The sequence below is a fragment of the Schistocerca serialis genome, chromosome 1, assembly GCF_023864345.2.
Source record: "Schistocerca serialis cubense isolate TAMUIC-IGC-003099 chromosome 1, iqSchSeri2.2, whole genome shotgun sequence".
Lineage (NCBI taxonomy): Eukaryota > Metazoa > Arthropoda > Insecta > Orthoptera > Acrididae > Schistocerca > Schistocerca serialis.
In genome coordinates, this window is record NC_064638.1 from 538,519,603 (window position 1) to 538,539,881 (window position 20,279).

Consider the following 20,279-nt stretch of genomic DNA (forward strand, 5'->3'; position numbering starts at 1 on the left):
CTGGGGTTACATTTCAGCAAGATAATGCTCTTCCGCACACGGCGAGAGTTTCTACTGCTTTCCTGCGTGCTTGTCAAACCTTACCTTGGCCGGCGAGATCGCCTGATCTCCCCCGAAATGAAAACGTGTGGAGCACTATGGTCAGGGTCCTCCAACCAGTTAGGTATTTTGTCGACATAACTCACGAATTGGACAGAATTTGACACGATATACTTCAAGATGAAATCAACATCTCTTTCAATCAATTTCAAGCCGAATAACTACTTACATAAGCGGCAGAGGTGGACCAATGGTTATTGACTTGCTCAATTTATGAAGCTCTTCCTCTTGAATAAATCATCCAATTTTCCTAAAATTGTAATCATTTGTAATTCTGTACTTGTACGCCACATCCACCGATTTCTGCCCCATTTGGATTATTCCTTGGTGGCGCATCCCTTTTTCTTGTCGTAGTGTGTAGCTAAAGAGAGAGAACATATATGTTCAAGAAATAATTTCTGCAATGATTTACATGTCCTCCTACCGTAGTTGAAACTGACTGCCAAAAAAAATCGAAACCGTACATTTTCACAGCACAGTGCAGCATTTTCACTCTAGCAGTCGACTTTAACAGAAAACCTGTACTTCGTCATTTTTTTAAAAAATATGTAGTCTATGTAGGTGCGAATGTACTAGTCTATGTAGGTGCGAATGTACATTACAGAATCGTGTAAATATTTGAAGTACATGAGTCAACAAATCATATTTATTATTGTATAGTGTAAAAATTTTGAGTGTATCAATTAAGTAGTTCTCGAGATTTTTAACCAGTAATATTTTGTTTATATTACTGTGCTCTTTTAAAATAATTATTTATTGTGTTTAACAGCAGCGTTGATAACAAATGGTATCTGCGCTAATTTATGATTACGCCTTCAGAGTCCCAAGCGACTTCCACTCCACAGCCAATTTCGCTGCTATTTCCAATTCCTGCGCGTCATCAGTCACTTTTATCTTTGTTCGACTTGCAGTTTTTACAGCGATTACCGTTTGAGCGTGAGAAGCGGTGGGCGGACCAGTGATTGACCCCAGATCCAGAAGCTTATCACGCGAGTGGACCCTGGGAACGGCTGCCAGCTCAGGCAGGTGCTCGCACAAAAGCGAGTCCGGAGTGCGAATTACTCGCGCACACGTGACGCCGTTCTGGTGCAGGGATTACCGCCGGATTACCCGAAAGTCGTTATTTCAGTCTCGAGCCAGCAACAGTGGTCTAGATAAGGAAGCTGCTTCATCAGTAATCCGTGCGTCTGCTGCGGGTGCATTGTTAGTGATGCTGGGGTGCCCAAATAATTTATGAGTTACGAGCTTACAAGTTTTATTTACAGGAGTATTATTTTCAAGTCAAGTACTAAAGTCCTACATATCCAGAAACCGGTACCTTACGTACCTGAAGGCACTCTATACGCAACCCGATCCCCATAATTCGGTAGCGGATTACCCATGCGTCGGCGATTTTTGGGAAAGTAGAAAGTGAACCCTGAATAGTTCTGTTAGAATGAATATTTTCATTTAGTATACACTATTATGCATGTGACTCGTGCTTAACCACCAAAAGAAGATGTGGGCTCAAATAATATTGTCGGACACCCCTGAATTATTTTTCCGTTGTCTCACATCATTTCAGCTAAAGTCAGGGACTCTACTCTTGTAGCACGTCAGTGAATGATCTCATATGTATATGATCCCTGGCCTTTTCCTAGGAGCTAAAGGTTGATAATTTCCAACTCGCTTCAAACCGACAGTAAAAGAAAATTATTTAAAGTTTCTCCTGGGACGCTTCCCTTCACAGTTCTTCCTCTGTGCCGATACCAAATGAAAGGGTACAGTTAAACATCGCCGGGAGGAACGACCGCCCACAGATCTCAGTAGTGTCGTAGCCTCTGAAATGCATCGTTGACAATTAGTGTTAACCTGTAGCACATTTCTTGTTGTCGCTGAAGTTACGGACGTTTTAAGTATCCCAAGAAGATGACAGGTAAACGCAGAAGTTGTGTTGTACGATCGAGAAGAAATTAGAAGTTATTGATAAGTTAGAAAAGAGCTAATGAGCAGCAGCGCTTTCTCTGGATTATGGGACAAGCATACAACCAGCGAGAGATTTAGTGGACAATAACAGCTGTGAAATTTTGCAAACTAAAGCTGGCAGCCAAGACAGATCGTCACAGTGTACGTGCCTGGAAGTCCATCTTACGAAATTACCCGAAAGGGTAAATTCCCATCGCCGTTTGTTTATGTGGTTGAGTGGGTGTGCGAATGACAAGCTTTGTTATAATTATTAGCGAAATCAATAGTTTCAGACTAATAGAATGGAAATAAAGGACTATCAGGAATAACAGGTAAGATAGATTATATATTATCTTCTCGGTGTTTCCAAGAAAATGAAATGTTGACAGAAATTTTTTGCCAGATCGCTACAGTCCCCGGTTAGCAGCCGCTTAGTTCTGTTCTCGGAGTAGCGCGGAAAACGTGTTGTACGAACAAGTAATAACGCCTACCTGGAGAATAAAAGCGGGATAACTAAGCTGGTGATTCTGGCAGGGTTAGTGAAGTTAACTGGAGAAAAAGTTTTGACAATGGCATGAACAGTTACAGAATTAGTGACGAGAAGACTGTTTGTTAGAACGAGGAAGGAGAAGAAACGGGGACGTCTCACAAAGTATATGGAAGAATATGACGATTCCAAATATATAAAAATTTCGTGCTTTTCGATCTCATGCTTGAGAAGCTGGATCATGTGAACGAAATATGAAACTATTTGCTACAACAAAACGTTTTGCTTGTAGTAGGCCTAACAGGCATTTGATATTGGTATTCGTGAATTATAGTCTGTCGCGTTATTTATGTAATGAGATAGATAAAAATGACCATTTGCACCAAAACAGTCTCATATGTTTAGCGTGCAGTACAATTGCTGCAATATTTAAACGGCCTATTTCGTTCTATGTAGGAGACAGTGACAAAATAGCCGTAACCAAGTCGAGAAACCACACTAGTCTTGGGTACTATTCGTAATAGCAGATTTTTCAGTATTAGACAATGACATTTGATTTTCGATGTAGCAAAACGCAAAAAGGAAAGCACGTCGTGTGAAGCAGTAGCAAGATTAGAGAGAAACAAATGCTAGGACCTAAGATCAAAGAAATGTGTACTATCTTGCTTGTCTCTTGTCTTTACTACTTTTCTGTTTCCTACATTTTATGTTACACGACAGAAAAGTTATTAACTAAAAGGCAATAAAGAGTGCAAATTTTCTGAAGAGTTCTTATTCTCCTGGTCACAAATAATCCTATCCATTATTAATTGCGACGTTTTTAAAGCGAGGTAGGATGTTAAATCAGCCGACTGGGAGCAGAAGGAGCACCGCAGGACAAAATTTAACTTCCACAATCCTGAATAAAGGTTTGATATCTTCCATTACAAAATATACATGTTCGAATTCCACTGAGCGAAATACAGCGACGTGCGATTGAAGAAAGCTGTGTGACAGGCGTGGCACTCCACTTGATTACACTTAAGACCAAATGACATATCTTACATTTCCTCGAACGTATATGTTTTATATATCAAACGCTTCAGAAAGATGTGCTCGACAAAATGAACATATTTTTGAAAAAACGTTTTCTTTTAGTTTCTGACATCCTATCCCAAACGCTCGATGTGGACAGGGGGGGGGGGGGGGGGGAACAGGAGGCGCCACTATCAAGTTTTTGCCCCGGTTCGGAAATATCGTAGATCCGGGGCTGGAAGCTCTAAGCTCTACACCCGTGGCTCCAGCAAAAGAGAGTAGAATGAGTTCCAGTATCAGCTCCCGTGTTAATAAAGAAAGCAGGAGGTTTCCATGAAACTCAAGAACTGAAGAAAAATTTATCCTTTATCAGGAAAGCTGACTCAATTTAAACATCGCTACAGGATTCGAGAAAATGCTGTTCAGGGCGACAAACTTAGTGCTAACAAAGACGTAGCTGATTTTTGCGATGAATTCTTCCGATAGATCGAATAGAATATTTTTCCCCCGGAACAGATTTACAACGTTGATGAAAGTGGATGGTATGGGTGCTGGAAGGGCTTGTCCACATGAACTTAAACCTGTCAGACTGAATTTTGTATCATCCGTGTTTTTTGATTATCTGTGAAGTCTCGTGTCCACGTTAACCTGAATAGCCGGGAATAAGCTGTAATAATTTTGATTGGTCTCTCACATCTCTGCATCAACAACTGCTGGTGTCGGCGGTTGGTCCAGCCACCATTTTCAGTTCTATCTTTTCCTGTATTAGGCGTGGCGAGTGTAGGGGAAAGAGATTGCAATGGGTAGTTACCTGGCTAGCCTGCTAGCCGATGTTCACATGCCTCATTTAGAAACAACGTTTTTCAAAGCCACTAAGACAACAAAGAAAAAAATTTCATGTTACAAACGCTATTTGAATGATACTCTTATCTTGTTTGACAGAACATTAGAAGACACTAATCAGTTTACAGTAGTGCTTAACAAACTGCAACAAGGCATAAAACTTACTGTTGAGCTTGAAACTGAGAATGTTATAAATTCCTTAGATTTAAAAATTAGTAAAGACAACGGCAAACAAAAATTTAAGATACACAGGAAACCCCTACAACTGATGTCACAATCAACAGATCATCGTGCCACTCTGAGCAAAATAAAATGGCATAGTATAAGTCAATGCTCAACATAATGTAAAAAGTCCTATTAAACACTGAAGATAAACTACAAGAGCTAAATAAAAATCAAACTAATAGCTCACAATAGTTGTTACACGGAAGCACAGAGACCAGCATCGAAGAAAATGTAGAAATATTACATTTTGAAAAAAAAGGAATACAAATGAAATCCTTAGAGCAATTAGAAATCTGCTCTTACTATGTTGTTCACAGTAAACCTGACTACATCCTGAATGATCAAATAGAAATAAGAAACACAATGTATCCCCAAAATTTCATACAGCTCTTACACTCTGCAGTAACAGAAATAATAATTAATTGATAGCACCTTTCAAACTTAAACAATTAAACTGTAGTTTTAAAATGATCCGTGCTACGAAGAAGGATCTTCGCAGTAGCTCCAGCAGTATGGCATATCTGTACACATATCATGTTCTTTGGCATGTCAAATCAGCAGCCGATGTAAACAAAAGTATCCGCAATCTGGTATTTAGTTCAGCTCATGGATCAGCATGAATCGAAAAAATAGAATCAAACCACTCTTATAATACGTAGAGGAGAGTATTTTTAGGATTAATTACAATGTATAAAGCTTATATATGATATAAAACCTTTTGTAAACTATGTAATCATAAACTTTTGTGTTATTTTAGGACAGAAATGTAAAACTTCCCAAGAACTCAACGCTACCGTCTGATATCAGGCTCAGGCTCGATCAACATTGAATAGTGTGGGTGAAGCCCGATCAACAGGGACTTACATGCTATGAGCGAAAATAATAGTGCTTTGAGAATGGCTAGCTTCTAGCCGAAATCTAGATCTGCATAATAAAATTTAAAAGGGACGACTGATTGCTGCAATCTATAATTTATACGTAATACTTTCTTTTGTTTGATATAAAAATGCAAATATACTCCAACTTGTGGAAGACTCCTGGTCCAAGTTGGAGCTAAAAGCAATTTCATTCTATATCATGAGTAATACGACGTACAGTTTATTTCCACTTTCGGTCTTAAGTATTTCGTCTCACATTGGATTAAAATTCTTCGTAGGCTGACAAAACATATCTTTTCGTTGCTTTACTGTGTAATAAATTACAACTTATGTACAATAGCAGCAAACGCGAAACCTTTTGTGGTATTTTCTGTCCGGCGCATTACAACGTAGAAGACACAGGAGAAGAAGAGAAATGTTCGCTTGAGGGATCAAGTTGAACTACGTAGTTTAAGCAAGTGAGATATGTGTGCCACATTCGAATGAGTCAAAGAGGAATTCTGTGACGATGCAAATAATTTTATGAATAAGTAGCTTTTCATACAAGAGATTGGCTGCCGTTAATCGTGTCGTAAATTACCCTTCAGCCGGTGCCGATGCTGTGGGATTAGAAGCTTTCTCGGGGATTGTCGATACCGTCAATCAAGTGGGGGCCACCACTCGTTTCGACGCAGTAGAGGCACCGCGTAGTATACCTCATGTGAATTTCTTTCTGGTCAGTGCAGCTGCTATTCTTGCATTAGCGTGGAACATCTTTGAGGTAAACAGGAAGTGATCTTGTTCTCTAAGGCTTCTCTACAAGACTGTCGCTTCGCCAGACCTGTTTCTTTGTGTTTATCTTTGGTGAACGGGCTCTTGGGCGGAAATTGCGACTTGAGGCACAAGAAGTCCGGTCGTTAGCGTAGCTCAGCGACTTCCTGCACATTCATCCACGAAACTGCAAAAAAAAGGAGAATTGAATAGCGTCTCTCTTGTAAGTCGCGTTCTATTGTGTGGCGTCGCTCGCTCCACAGTAAGTGACAGCGCCTCAGATTTTCTGTTAAACCTCTGATAAATGTGTGATGATGATACAGCTCTCAATAGTGCTGTTGCGTAATAACCGATGACCTCATACCGTTTCTAAGGAAATATTTCGTGCACTCATCAATCGATCATTCTTATGAGAAACAAAACAGGCAATTAAGAGAATTTTTGTATTACCTTAGGATACTTTTCCATATTTACTTATGATTCAAAACTTTTTACAAGTGTTGCAATACATGAAATTTCTTAGTAATGGGATTAAAGTGAATGTGTGTAAATATCTTGAACAATAAAATTTATTTTTACACCATAATGCTGACTACAACTCCCCATAGGCCACTTTTAATGCAGTTTTGCTTACTCTTCACGCAGTAATATTTAGCTACTCGAATTGTCAACAGAAGCCACATTTGGAAAACATATTCAGTGTTTTCTTCCACCCAAAAAATTCACCGGTGGTACCGGAAAGATTTGAGACTCTATCTAACAAACTAAACTATTCGCTTCAGAACAATAATTTTAGGTAAACTCCGCAACTTATCAATTCGATCAAAGATCATTTGTCACTTTCTCTAATGTAGAATTAATTAACTGCGGACTAAAGACTATCAAAGTATTCTTAGATTATACTGTGTTTACCGTCGAAACTATTTAGTTCCATGTTCCGTTATCATAATCAAGAAAAACCTTATGATGTGAAACCTCTCAACTGAAAATGATTCCAGAAAAAAATTTAAAAATATGAGTGTATGTACTTATATGGGTTTACAAATATGTAATTGACTACTTATCCCTATTCGAAAATCCTTCTGTGATAGAGAGGGATTTTTAAGGAACATAAAATTAATCTACAATCATCTGCCATTTGTCAGACATTTTATTCCCCAGGACGGATTGTCGATGAGTTTATGGCTAGGTGTTTCACTCTCTTTCGATTCACCAGAGGAAACGCAGGTAATCTTTTTATGGTAGTACTGACTTGTGAATATGTGTATTACTTTCAAACTTCAGTGGGTTGTTGAAAATAAATTTCATTTGTGAATAAATGTACTGTGTGGCTATAATTAAAGTTCTCAATCTCTTAAACAGAATCCTGCAAAATTTATATGTGTAAACCCTACACCCAATCCTAATTACGCTACCGGCCATTAAAATAGCTACACCACGAAAATGACGTGCTACAGACGCGAAATTTAACCGACAGGAAGAAGATGCTGTGATACGCAAATGATTAGCTTTTCAGAGCATTCACACAAGGTTGGCGCCGGTGGCGACACCAACAACGTGCTGACATGAGGAAAGTTTCCAACCGATTTCTCATACACAAACAGCAGTTGACCGGCGTTGCCTGGTGAAACGTTGTTGTGATGCCTCGTGTAAACAGGAGAAATGCGTACCATCACGTTTCCGACATTGATAAAGGTCGGATTGTAGCCTATCACGATTGCGGTTTATCGTATCGCGACATTGCTGCTCGCCTTGGTCGAGATCCAATGACTGTTTGCAGAATATGGAATCGGTGGGTTCAGGAGGGTAATACGGAACGCCGTGCTGGATCCCAACGGCCTCGTATCACTAGCAGTCGAGATGACAGGCATCTTATCCGCATGGCTCTAACGGATCGTGCAGTCACGTCTCTATCCCTGAGTCAACAGATAGGGACGTTTGCAAGACAACAACCGTCTGCACGAACAGTTCGACGACGTTTGCAGCAGCATGGACTATCAGCTTCGAGACCATGGCTGCGGTTACCCTTGACGCTGCATCCCAGACAGGAGCGCCTGCGATGGTGTACTCAACGACGAACCTGGGTGCACGAACGGCAAAACGTCATTTTTTCGGATGTATCCAGGTTCTGTTTACAGCATCATGATGGTCGCATCCGTGTTTGGCGACATCGCGATGAACGCACATTGGAAGCGTGCATTCGTCATCGCCATACTGGCGTATCACCCGGCGTGATGGTATGGAGTGCCATTGGTTACACGTCTCGGTCACCTATTGTTCGCATTAACGGCACTTTGAACTGTGGACGTTACATTTCAGATGTGTTACGACCCGTGGCTCTACCCTTCATTCGATCCCTGCGAAACCCTACATTTCAGTAGGATAATACACGACCGCATGTTGCAGATCCTGTACGGGCCTTTCTGGATACAGAAAATGTTCGAATGCTGCCCTGGAGAGCACATTCTCCAGATCTCTCACCAATTGAAAATATCTTGTCAATGGTGGCCGAGCAGCTGGATCGTCGCAATACGCCAGTCACTACTCTTGATGAACTGTGGTATCATGTTGAAACTGCAGGGGCAGCTGTACTTCTACACACCATCCAAGCTCTGTTCGACTCAATGCCCAGGAGTATCAAGGCCGTTATTACGGCCAGAGGTGGCTGCTCTGGGTACTGATTTCTCAGGACCTATGCACCCAAATTGCGTGGAAATGTAATCACATGTCAGTTCTAGTATAATGTTGTTGTTGTTGTGGTCTTCAGTCCTGAAGCTGGTTTGATGCAGCTCTCCATGCTACTCTATCCTGTGCAAGCTTCTTCATCTCCCAGTACCTACTGCAGCCTACATCCTTCTGAATCTGCTTACTGTATTCATCTCTTGGTCTCCCCCTCTACAATTTTTACCCTCCACGCTGCCCTCCAATACTAAATTGGTGATCCCTCGATGTCTCAGAACATGTCCTACCAACCGATCCCTTCTTCTAGTTAAGTTGTGCCACAAGCTCCTCCCCAATTCTGTTCAACACCTCCTCATTAGTTATGTGATCTACCCATCTAATCTTCAGCGTTCTTCTGTAGCACCACATTTCGAAACCTTCTATTCTCTTCTTGTCTAAACTATTTATTGTCCACGTTTCACTTCCATACATGGCTACACTCCGTACAAATACTTTCAGAAACGACTTCCTGATATTTAAATCTATAATCGATTAACAAATTTCTCTTCTTCAGAAACGCTTTCCTTGCCATTGCCAGTCTACATTTTATATCCTCTCTACTTCGACCATCAGTTATTTTGCTCCCCAAATAGCAAAATTCCTTTACTAATTTAAGTGTCTCATTTCCTAATCTAATTCCCTCAGCATCACCCGACTTCATTCGACTACATTCCATTATCCTCGTTTTGCTTTTGTTGATGTTCATCTTATACCCTCCTATCAAGACACTGTCCATTCCGTTCAACTGCTCTTCCAAGTCCTTTGCTGTCTCTGACAGAATTACAATGTCATCGGCGAACCTCAAAGATTTTATTTCTTCTCCATGGATTTTAATACCTACTCCGAACTTTTCTTTTGTTTCCTTTATTGCTTGCTCAATATACAGATTGAATAACATCGGGGATAGGCTACAACCCTGTCTCACTCCCTTCCCAACCACTGCTTCCCTTTCATACCCCTCGACTCTTATAACTGCCATCTGCTTTCTGTATAAATTATAAATAGCCTTTCGCTCCCTGTATTTTACCCCTGCCACCTTCAGAATTTGAAAGAGAGTATTCCAATCAACATTGTCAAAAGCTTTCTCCAAGTCTACAAATGCTAGAAACGTAGGTTTGCCTTTCCTTAATCTTTCTTCAAAGCTAAGTCGTAGGGTCAATATTGCCTAACGTGTTCCAACATTTCTACGGAATCCAAACTGATCTTCCCCGAGGTCGGCTTCTATCAGTTTTTCCATTCGTCTGTAAAGAATTCGCGTTAGTATTTTGCAGCTGCGACTTATTAAACTGATTGTTCGATAATTTTCACATCTGTCAACACCTGCTTTCTTTGGGATTGGAATTATTATATTCTTCTTGAAGTCTGAGGGTATTTCGCCTGACTCATACATCTTGCTCACCAGATGGTAGAGTTTTGTCAGGACTGGCTCTCCCAAGGCTGTTAGTAGTCCTAATGGAATGTTGTCTACTCCGGGGGCCTTGTTTCGACTTAGGTCTTTCGGTGCTCTGTCAAACTCTTTACGCAGTATCATATCTCCCATTTCATCTTCATCTACCTCCTCTTCCATTTCCATAATATTGCCCTCAAGTACATCGCCCTTGTATAGACCCTCTATATACTCCTTCCACCTTTCTGCTTTCCCTTCTTTGCTTAGAACTGGGTTTCCATCAAAGCTCTTGATATTCATACAAGTGGTTCTCCTTTATCCAAAGGTCTCTTTAATTTTCCTGTAAGCAGTATCTATCTTACCCCTAGTGAGATAAGCCTCTACATCATTACATTTGTCCTCTAGCCATCGCTGCTTAGCCATTTTGCACTTACTGTCGATCTCATTTTTGAGACGTTTGTATTCCTTTTTGCCTGCTTCATTTACTGCAATTTTATATTTTCTCTTTTCATCAATTAAATTCAATATTTCTTCTGTTACCCAAGGGTTTCTACTAGCCCTCGTCTTTTTACCTATTTGATCCTCTGCTGCCTTCACTATTTCATCCCTCAAAGCTACCCATTCTTCTTCTACTGTATTTCTTTCCTCCAGTCCTGTCAATTGTTCCCTTATGCTCTGTACAACCTCTGGTTCTTTCAGTTTATCCAGGTCCCATATCCTTAAATTCCCACCTTTTTGCAGTTTCTTCAGTTTTAATCTACAGTTCATAACCAATAGATTGTGGTCAGAGTCCACATCTGCTCCTGGAAATGTCTTACAATTTAAAACCTGGTTCCTAAATCTCTGTCTTACCATTATATAATCTATCTGATACCTTTTAGTACCTACAGGGTTCTTCCATGTATACAACCTTCTTTCATGATTCTTGAGCCAAGTGTTGGCTATGATTAAGTTATGCTCTGCGCAAAATTCTACCAGGCGGCTTCCTCCTTCATTTCTTAGCCCCAATCCATATTCACCTACTATGTTTCCTTCTCTCCCTTTTCCTACTGACGAATTCCAGTCACCCATGAGTGTTAAATTTTCGTCTCCCTTCTGTACCTGAATAATTTCTTTTATCTCATCATACATTTCATCAATTTCTTCGTCATCGGCAGAGCTAGTTGGCATATAAACTTGTACTACTGTAGTAGGCATGGGCTTCGCGTCTTTCTTGGCCACAATAATGCGTTCACTATGCTGTTTGCAGTAGCTTATCCGTACTCCTATTTTTTTATTCAGTATTAAACCTATACCTGCATTACCCCTATTTGATTTTGTATTTATAACCCTGTATTCGCCTGACCAAAAGTCTTGTTCCTCCTGCCACCGAACTTCACTAAGTCCCACTATATCTAACTTTAACCTATCCATTTCCCTTTTTAATTTTTCTAACCTACCTGCCCGATTAAGGGATCTGACATTCCACGCTCCGATCCGTAGAACGCTAGTTTTCTTTCTTCTGATAATGACGTCCTCTTGAGTAGTCCCCGCCCGGAGATCCGAATGGGGGACTATTTTACCTCCGGAATATTTTACCCAAGATGACGCCATCATCATTTAATCATACAGTAAAGCTAGTATAATATATTTGTCCAATGAATACCCGTTTATCATCTGAATTTCTTCTTGGTGTACCAATTTTAATGGCCAGTAGTGTAAGAGGGCTATTATTTTTAAGGCTCCAATCAGGCGCTAAATAGAAACAACAGTGAAAATCAAAAATGCGTTATTTGCAACATTTAGCTACATCTTCCAGCTACTGCTCTACATAGTCACCGTTCGTTTTTAGACATTTGTCGTAGTTTGATATCAACTTTCCAACACCCTCATCATAGAAGGCAGCCGCCTATGATTTCCGCCAATTACCTACTGTTGTCTGCAGCTCGTTGTGTGTGCAAAATGTGGTTCTCATATCCATCGGTTCATGTGAGTGAAGAGCTGAAATTCAGGGGTAGCCGAATCGAGGCTGTATGGTAGGTGATCAAACACTTCCCATCGAAAACGAAGCAGGTGCGTCTTCGTAGCACCTGCAGTGGGCTGCAACGAATTGCCATGAAGAATGAAACACATCATAGCTACGTTATGTGAGCTGCATAAAATCAAGCGGAACCCCTCAGCAGGTACCTCGCACTTGGTGGGAGACACTACTGTTCTAAGAATCTTTGTGTGCTCACTGTGCGCTTGAAAATGAAAAGTGCGATATGACGCTACAGACAGGAATACTAGAGACACTGTGCAACGCATATGCATAAGGCTTCACTGGATTTTCTCAGTGGTTTTAATTTCAAGATCGATTGAATGTTGAAAAAAAACAGCACTCGAACATTCTTTTGTGCAATGGATACGTTTTGTAAAATTAGTAAAAAACCAGTCTCGATAGCGCAGTCATTTAATAAAGATATGATGGGTTTCGGCTTCTAGTAGTAGGTCATCTTCAGATAATGTACCATCCGGCTGATGATAATGGCGCTTGGATCAGCTGTGCTGCGCCATCATCGTCGGCTGGATAGTGCATAATCTGAGGATGGCCTACTACTAGAAGACGAAATCGGTCATATCTTTAATAAATGACTGCTCTATCGAAATTGTTTCTTTGCTATTTTAGTTAACTCATAGAGCGCTGTTAAATCCCCACAATGGTATCTAAAATTGTGCATACGCTTTGCCTGATTAAGGAGCTATCCCAGAATTATCTCACATGAGGCATCAGTAAATGAAAACATGCAAAATGTGATAACTTACTGTTTTATGTAGTCCCAAAATTGACAATTATTCTTAAGGTAAAAATTAGCTACAGCAAAATGTTTCAGCAGGTTACTACATATATGATCTTCGAATTTAAGATCGGAAAACAAACACAGTCAGAGTTGAGAACTCTCTACACATTACTATTATCACTATTATTATTGTTATGTGAAACACTAAATTAACTGGACATCAGGTATTTTTAACATGACAAAAGTGAATAAGCTGTATTGTTACCAAAATCTGAAGCTTGTCCAGTTGTGCAAAGTTAGTTAGTAACTTTCAGGAAAACATCATTTACTATTTTTGTTGTGGATGCTTCTTTGCTCAGCTTGACGATAATGCTGATATCGTCTATAGAAAAGACAAATTCAGCCACCACTAACATACAGCAAGAACAGTAATGTGTCCCACGACCGAACGCTGTAGGACGCCCACTGTAATTTTTCGCTAAGTAAATGATATGGCTTTCCTATCCGTATTAGTTGAACACTCCAGAGTAACTTCCTGCATCCTGTTTCTTAAACAGGAGCTAAGCTACGCATGAACACATTTACAAAACACCGTTCTTGTGAGACACAACTAGTTCTTTAGTCGCACGAAGTTCTGACGCTATTGACAAGGGATGTCAAATTGATTCCGTATTTCTAGATTTCCGGAAGGCTTTTGACACTGTAACACACAAGCGGCTTGTAGTGAAATTGCGTGCTTCTGAAGTATTGTCTCAGCTGTGTGACTGGTTTTGTAATTTCCTGTCAGAGAGGTCATAGTTCGTAGTAACTGACGGAAAGTCGTCGAGTAAAACAGAAGTGATTTCCGGCGTTCCGCAAGGTACTGTTGTAGGCCTTCTGCTGTTCCTTATCTATATAAACTATTTGGGAGATAATCTGAGCAGCCGTCTTAGATTGTTTGCAGATGACGCTGTCGTTTATCGACTAGTAAAGTCATCAGAACATCAAAACAAAATGCAAAACGATTTAGGAAAAACATCTGCATGGTACGAAAATTGTTAATTGAGCCTAAACAACGAAAAGTGCGAAGTCATCCATATGAGTGCTAAAACGAATACGTTAAACTTCAGTTACACGATAAATCAGTCAAACCTAAAGGACGTAAATTCAACTAAATACCTAGGAATTACAATTACGAACATCTTAAATTGGAAGGAACACATAGAAAATGTTATGGAGAAGGCTAACCAAAGACTACGTTTTATCGGCAGGACAGCTAGAAAATGTAACAGGTCTACTAAGGTGACTGCCTACATCACGATTGTCCGTCCTCTTTTAAAATACTGCTGCACGGTGTGGGATCCTTACCAGATAGGATTGAAGAATACATCGAAAAAGTTCAAAGAAGTGCAGCACGTTTCGTATTATCACGGTATAGGGGAGAGGGTGTCACTGAAGTGATGCAGGATTTGGCATGGACATCACTAAAACAAAGGCGTTTTTCGTTGCAGAGGAATCTTGTCACAAAATTCCAATCACCAACTTTTTCCTCTGAATGCGAAAATATTTTGTCGAGGTCGACCTACATAGGGAAAAACGATCACTATGATAAAATAAGGGAAATCAGAGCTCGCACAGAAAGATATTGGTGTTTGTTCTTTCCGCGCTACTCGAGATTTGAAATATAGAGAACTGTGAAGGTGGTTCGATAAACCCTCTGCCAGGAACTTAAAAGTGATTTATCGAGTAGTAAAATCATCAGAACATCAAAACAAAATGCAAAACGATTTAGAAAAAATGTCTGCGTGGTACATACGTAGATGTAGATGAATTAACACACCTCTTATATCATAAAACCTTAATTTCTTGAATAAAATATTACGTGGCAAAATATCTTGGCTGGCAATATTTTACGACTTAAAAATTGTGCGTTCAGTAAAAGTGCAGAAGTAGAGTAGCAAAAAATGTTCAAATGTGTGTGAAACCCTATGGGACTTAACTACTAAGGTCATCAGTCCCTAAGCTTACACACTACTTAACCTAAATTATCCTAAGGACAAACACACACACACACATGCCCGAGGGAGGACTCGAACCTCCGCCGGGACGAGTAGAGTAGCCTTTTGAAAACAAAATTCAGATCGGCTAAGTATTCCGTTAATACGCTGGTGAGCATTTACTCTTCAAAAATTTTGGTACTTGATGTAATGGATAAGATTGACCTACTCTGCCTAACAACGTACTTCACTGTTCAGTTGTTCAGGGCCGACTAAAAATTTTTACGTGGAATATCGTTGCACCGTCTACACCACAAAAGCTACACAGAAGATCTGCGCTCGTGCACGTCCTTGTTTGGCCGAGAGCTTGCCTGTATCTCTGGCGCAGAGCAGAGGGAGGAAGCGTAGGGCGCGGGCGCGCAGGCGGCAGCCACCTGTTGGCCGGCAGCGGGCACGCAGCGCTTCCTACCTCCGCCGTTGCGGTAGACGAGGTAGGGGAAGCGCCAGACGTTGCCCAGCCCCACGGCGTACGTGAGGCACGACATGAGGAACTCCGTCGGGCTGGCCCACGAGCCGCGCTCCTCCACGAACTCCGCCGGCTCCAGCTTCAGCTTCGGCGTCTTCTTCTCCTTCTTCCCCATGCTGCGCACCAACAACAACAACAACAACATAGCTTTTAAAACGTCACCCATGAAGTTAAATACACTACTGGCCATTAAAATTGCTACACCACGAAGATGACGTGCTACAGACGTGAAATTTAACCGACAGGAAGAGGATGCTGTGATATGCAAATGATTAGCTTTTCAGAGTATTAACAGAACGTTGGCGCCGGTGGCGACACCTACAACGTGTTGACATGAGGAAAGGTTCCAACCGATTTCTCATACACAAAAGGCAGTTGACCGGCGTTGCCTGGTGAAACGTTGTTGTGATGCCTCGTATAAGGAGGAGAAATGCGTACCATCACGTTTCCGACTTTGATAAAGGTCGGATTGTAGCCTATCACGATTGCGGTTTACCGTATCGCGACATTGCTGCTCGCCTTGGTCGAGATCCAATGACTGTTTGCAGAATATGGAATCGGTGGGTTCAGGAGGGTAATACGGAACGCCGTGCTGGATCCCAACGGCCTCGTATCACTAGCAGTCGAGATGGCAGGCATCTTATCCGCATGGCGCTAACGGATCGTGCAGTCACGTCTCTATCCCTGAGTCAACAGATAGGGACGTTTGCAAGACAACAACCGTCTGCACGAACAGTTCGACGACGTTTGCAGCAGCATGGACAATCAGCTTGGGGACCATGGCTGCGGTTACCCTTGACGCTGCATCCCAGACAGGAGCGCCTGCGATGGTGTACTCAACGACGAACTTGGGTGCACGAATGGCAAAATGTTATTTTTTCGATGAATCCAAGTTCTGTTTACAGCATCATGATGGTCGCATCCGTGTTTGGCGACATCGCGGTGAACGCACATGGGATGCGTGTATTCGTCATCGCCATACTGGCGTATCACCCGGCGTTATGGAATGGATGCCACTGGTTACACGTCTCGGTCACCTCTTGTTCGCATTAACGGCACTTTCAACAGTGGACGTTACATTTCAGATGTGTTACGACCCGTGGCTCTACCCTTCATTCGATCCCTGCGAAACCCTGCATTTCAGCACGATAACGCACGACCGCATGTTGCAGGCCCTGTACGGGCCTTTCTGGATACAGAAAATGTTCCACTGCTGCCCTGGCCAGCACATTCTCCAGATCTCTCACCAATTGAAAACGTCTGGTCAATGGTGGCCGAGCAACTGACTCGTCACAATGCGCCAGTCACTACTCTTGATGAACTGTGGAGTCGTGTTGAAGCTGCATGGGCAGCAGTACCAGTACACATCCTCCAAGCTCTGTTTGACTCAATACCCAGGCGTATCAAGGCCGTTATTATGGCCAGAGGTGTTTGTTCTGGATGCTGATTTCTCGGGATCTATGCACCCAAATTGCGTGAAAATATAATCATATGTCAATTCTAGTATAATATATATATTTGTCCAATGAATACCCGTTTATCATCTGCATTTCTTCTTGGTGTAGCAATTTTAATGGCCAGTAGTGTACATACTTCTAAATACCGAGTATGAATTGCATACAGATATCAAAGATGGGAAGAGAGAAATACTGAGAAATAAGTAGCGTTTATAAATTACTGAGGGTCAGTTGATTTTACAGTATGAATTACTAATGCGATTACCTGAAAAGGTGCGGCAACATCGATTGAAATCCCATTTGGGAAGGCAATATCCAACTACAACAAGACGCTAGCCTCCACAGTCACACAAGGGATGCAGCAACAAAGTGCCCCCAGATAGGAACAACAAGGTATATGATATTTGGGAATGACATGCAGTACCTGATCAGAAGTATCCGGACTAGAAAACCTACCGTAGGCAATCACATGCATGCGTAGACAACATAGTACCCTTGGTCATGTAAGGCCGTACCTGCGTTACCTGTATGTCAGGTGTGCTCTGTACTTAAAGGCGTTACCTCATAGCAATCGCTTTCTTTACGTATGCCATCAGTGTCTTGAGAGATTCCCCTAAAAACCGGAAGCGGTAAACCGCCTAGAAACTCCGTGAGATTATGTAAAGCACCACGTAAGCTACGGAACATTTTTGTTCTGCATAGTTATCCTCTTGCCTGTTGCTCAAAAAACAAGTATTTATAGCAAAATTGAACTTGCCCATATTTAATTCAGTTACTCGAAAACTGTTGATTTGTAACGTGAAGCAGAGGGGTACTATAGTAAAAATAAAGAAGACATAGATTTATCATACAGCAGTGGAAAATGTAATTTCCTCAACAAAAATGTAAAAACAAAAATAGCAAAACAAAAATGTACCAAACATCGCTTCAGTATTTTGTGGAGCTCTTATAAAACATATTCCTGTTATTCATAAACAACTTCTGCGTTTATCGATGCTAACAGGAAACTCTTATCTTTCATCATGATGAGAACGTTCTACTGAGTACCGTACAAAATAACAACAATAATTATATGAAAATATATTTTTATTTATATCCTTGTAAAATGTGCTTGAATGAAAAGCAATTGCTTTGGTTACTTAAGTAGCACAATTTACGCGATCAACTAATTTTTTTACTTCGAAACACAATTTAGACGCCGTAAGGATATAAAATACACAGTGGAGTAACACTGAATGGCGTGCGGTTCTAATTATATGCAGAACAGACAACCAGAAAAACAAAACAACAAAGAGCTCCCAGTTTCTCTCTTACATATTCATATTTTTCTTTCCCTGCCAATGTTGCTAGCACTACTGTTAATCCTGCCATTTAGTATGTCAATTATGTAGTGTATCGGAGCTACCGAACAGTAATTTTGATAGACCGTAACTCTAATCCGCACACTTATTAGTGAATATTAACTTTAACTCTGCTCGAGATAGTTTCAATAAAGCATCCCAACGACTGTGGAGACATGGCAGCCCATTCTCCCTCAAGAAACGATGTAGTGATGTTCAGCGCTGACGTCTGGAGTGAAGTCAACATTGTAACTCATCGTCAAGCTGCGTTTACACCTATGGGCTTTGCGGCTAGTCGCCGTGCGGCTGTGCTTGCCCACGAGGAAGCAGAGGCACGTCTCTCCGCTTCTGGTATGGGGCGAGTCCTACGCCCACGTTCGCTCAACTCAGAGGCATGCGTGACTTTGCACTGGTTCGTGCCCCACTTAGCCTCTCCCTTAAAGCTGTGTGTGCCTAATGCATACCGTAAATGTGTTCCATTCGGTTCAGGTCGGTAGTCTGGGCAGGCCAGTCCATTTCAGGAACGTTATTGCCCACAAACCATTGCCTCACAGATGCTGATTTATGACAGGGTGCACTGTCTTGCTGATACAATCATCAATTGTTCTTCTACTGTATGGACTACACAATGCCACAAAGTGTGAACATCTCCCTCCGAATTTAGCGTTTTTTTAAGCACTGTGTGGGGGTCACATCTTAACCACGAAAAGTACCTCCATATCACAACGTTACCTCCTCTGTACTTCATTGCTGGAGCTGCTCGTGATGGCCAGGTAACGTTTTCCAGGAGATCGCCACACGAAAACCCTTCCATCGGATTGGCACAGGGTATAGCGTGACTCATCACTCTAAGTCACTCTTTTCCAGTCATCCATTGTCCAGTGGAGTCGTGATCGCCACACGAAAACCTTTACATCGGACTGGCACGGGGTATAGCGTGACTCATCACTCTGTCACTCTTTTCCAGTTATCCATTGTCCAGTGGAGTCGTGATCGCCACACGAAAACCCTTGCATCGGACTGGCACGGGGTATAGCGTGACTCATCACTCTAAGTCACTCTTTTCCAGTCATCCATTGTCCAGTGGAGTCGCTCTTTACACACCTCAAGCATTGCTTAGCACTGGCTACAGAAATGTGTGCCTTATGACGAGCTGCCCGACCATTTTATCCCATTCTTTCCAGTGCCCTAAGCAGTCATGGTGCTAGCTGTACTGATGGCACGACTTTGAAACTCACAGGTCATTCCTTCCGGTGATTTCGTGATACTTACACAGCCACCGTCCACATTGGTCGACGGTTGCTGTCCCTCAGTACATGAGGTCTGGCTAATCTTGATTTAGCTGTAGTCGTTCCTTCGCGATTCCACTTCACAACCACAGTTCTAACAGTCCACTTGGGCAGCTCTCCTGACCGACCCATTCTGCCATTCCTATTTCTCTACTGTCAACACAATACTCCCTCCTCATTTTATATTAGAGCGTCTGCTTGTCGTGACATCTACTGATCAATTCCGCATTACATAGGGGTATCCGAACATTACCGAGCGTGGTGGCGCAGTGGTTAGACACTGGACTCGCATTCGGGAGGACGACGGTTCAATCCCGCGTCTGGCCATCCTGATTTAGGTTTTCCGTGATTTCCCTAACTCGCTCCAGGCAAATGCCGGGATGGTTCCTTTCAAAGGGCACGGCCGACTTCCTTCCCCATCCTTCCCTAATCTGATGAGACCGATGACCTCGCTGTCTGGTCTCCTTCCCCCAACAAACCAACCAACCAACCGAACATTTTCGATCAGCTAGTGCATTCCTCTGTCGCATGAAACGATAAGAAACAAGAGAACAAAACAATTTTCATTAAGTCTGTCATTTGTG

General features: G+C 41.8%; 1 protein-coding gene across 1 annotated transcript in view; it reads right to left on the reverse strand.

Moving 5' to 3' along the window:
- Positions 1 to 15,724, reverse strand: part of LOC126411970 (sodium- and chloride-dependent glycine transporter 1-like) — a 212,944-nt gene extending 197,220 nt beyond the window's left edge. The window contains exon 1 of the mRNA XM_050081410.1: positions 15,553 to 15,724. Coding sequence (XP_049937367.1) covers positions 15,553 to 15,724 — 172 coding nt within the window. The remainder of the gene's footprint in view (positions 1 to 15,552) is intronic.
- Positions 15,725 to 20,279: the final 4,555 nt, after the last annotated feature.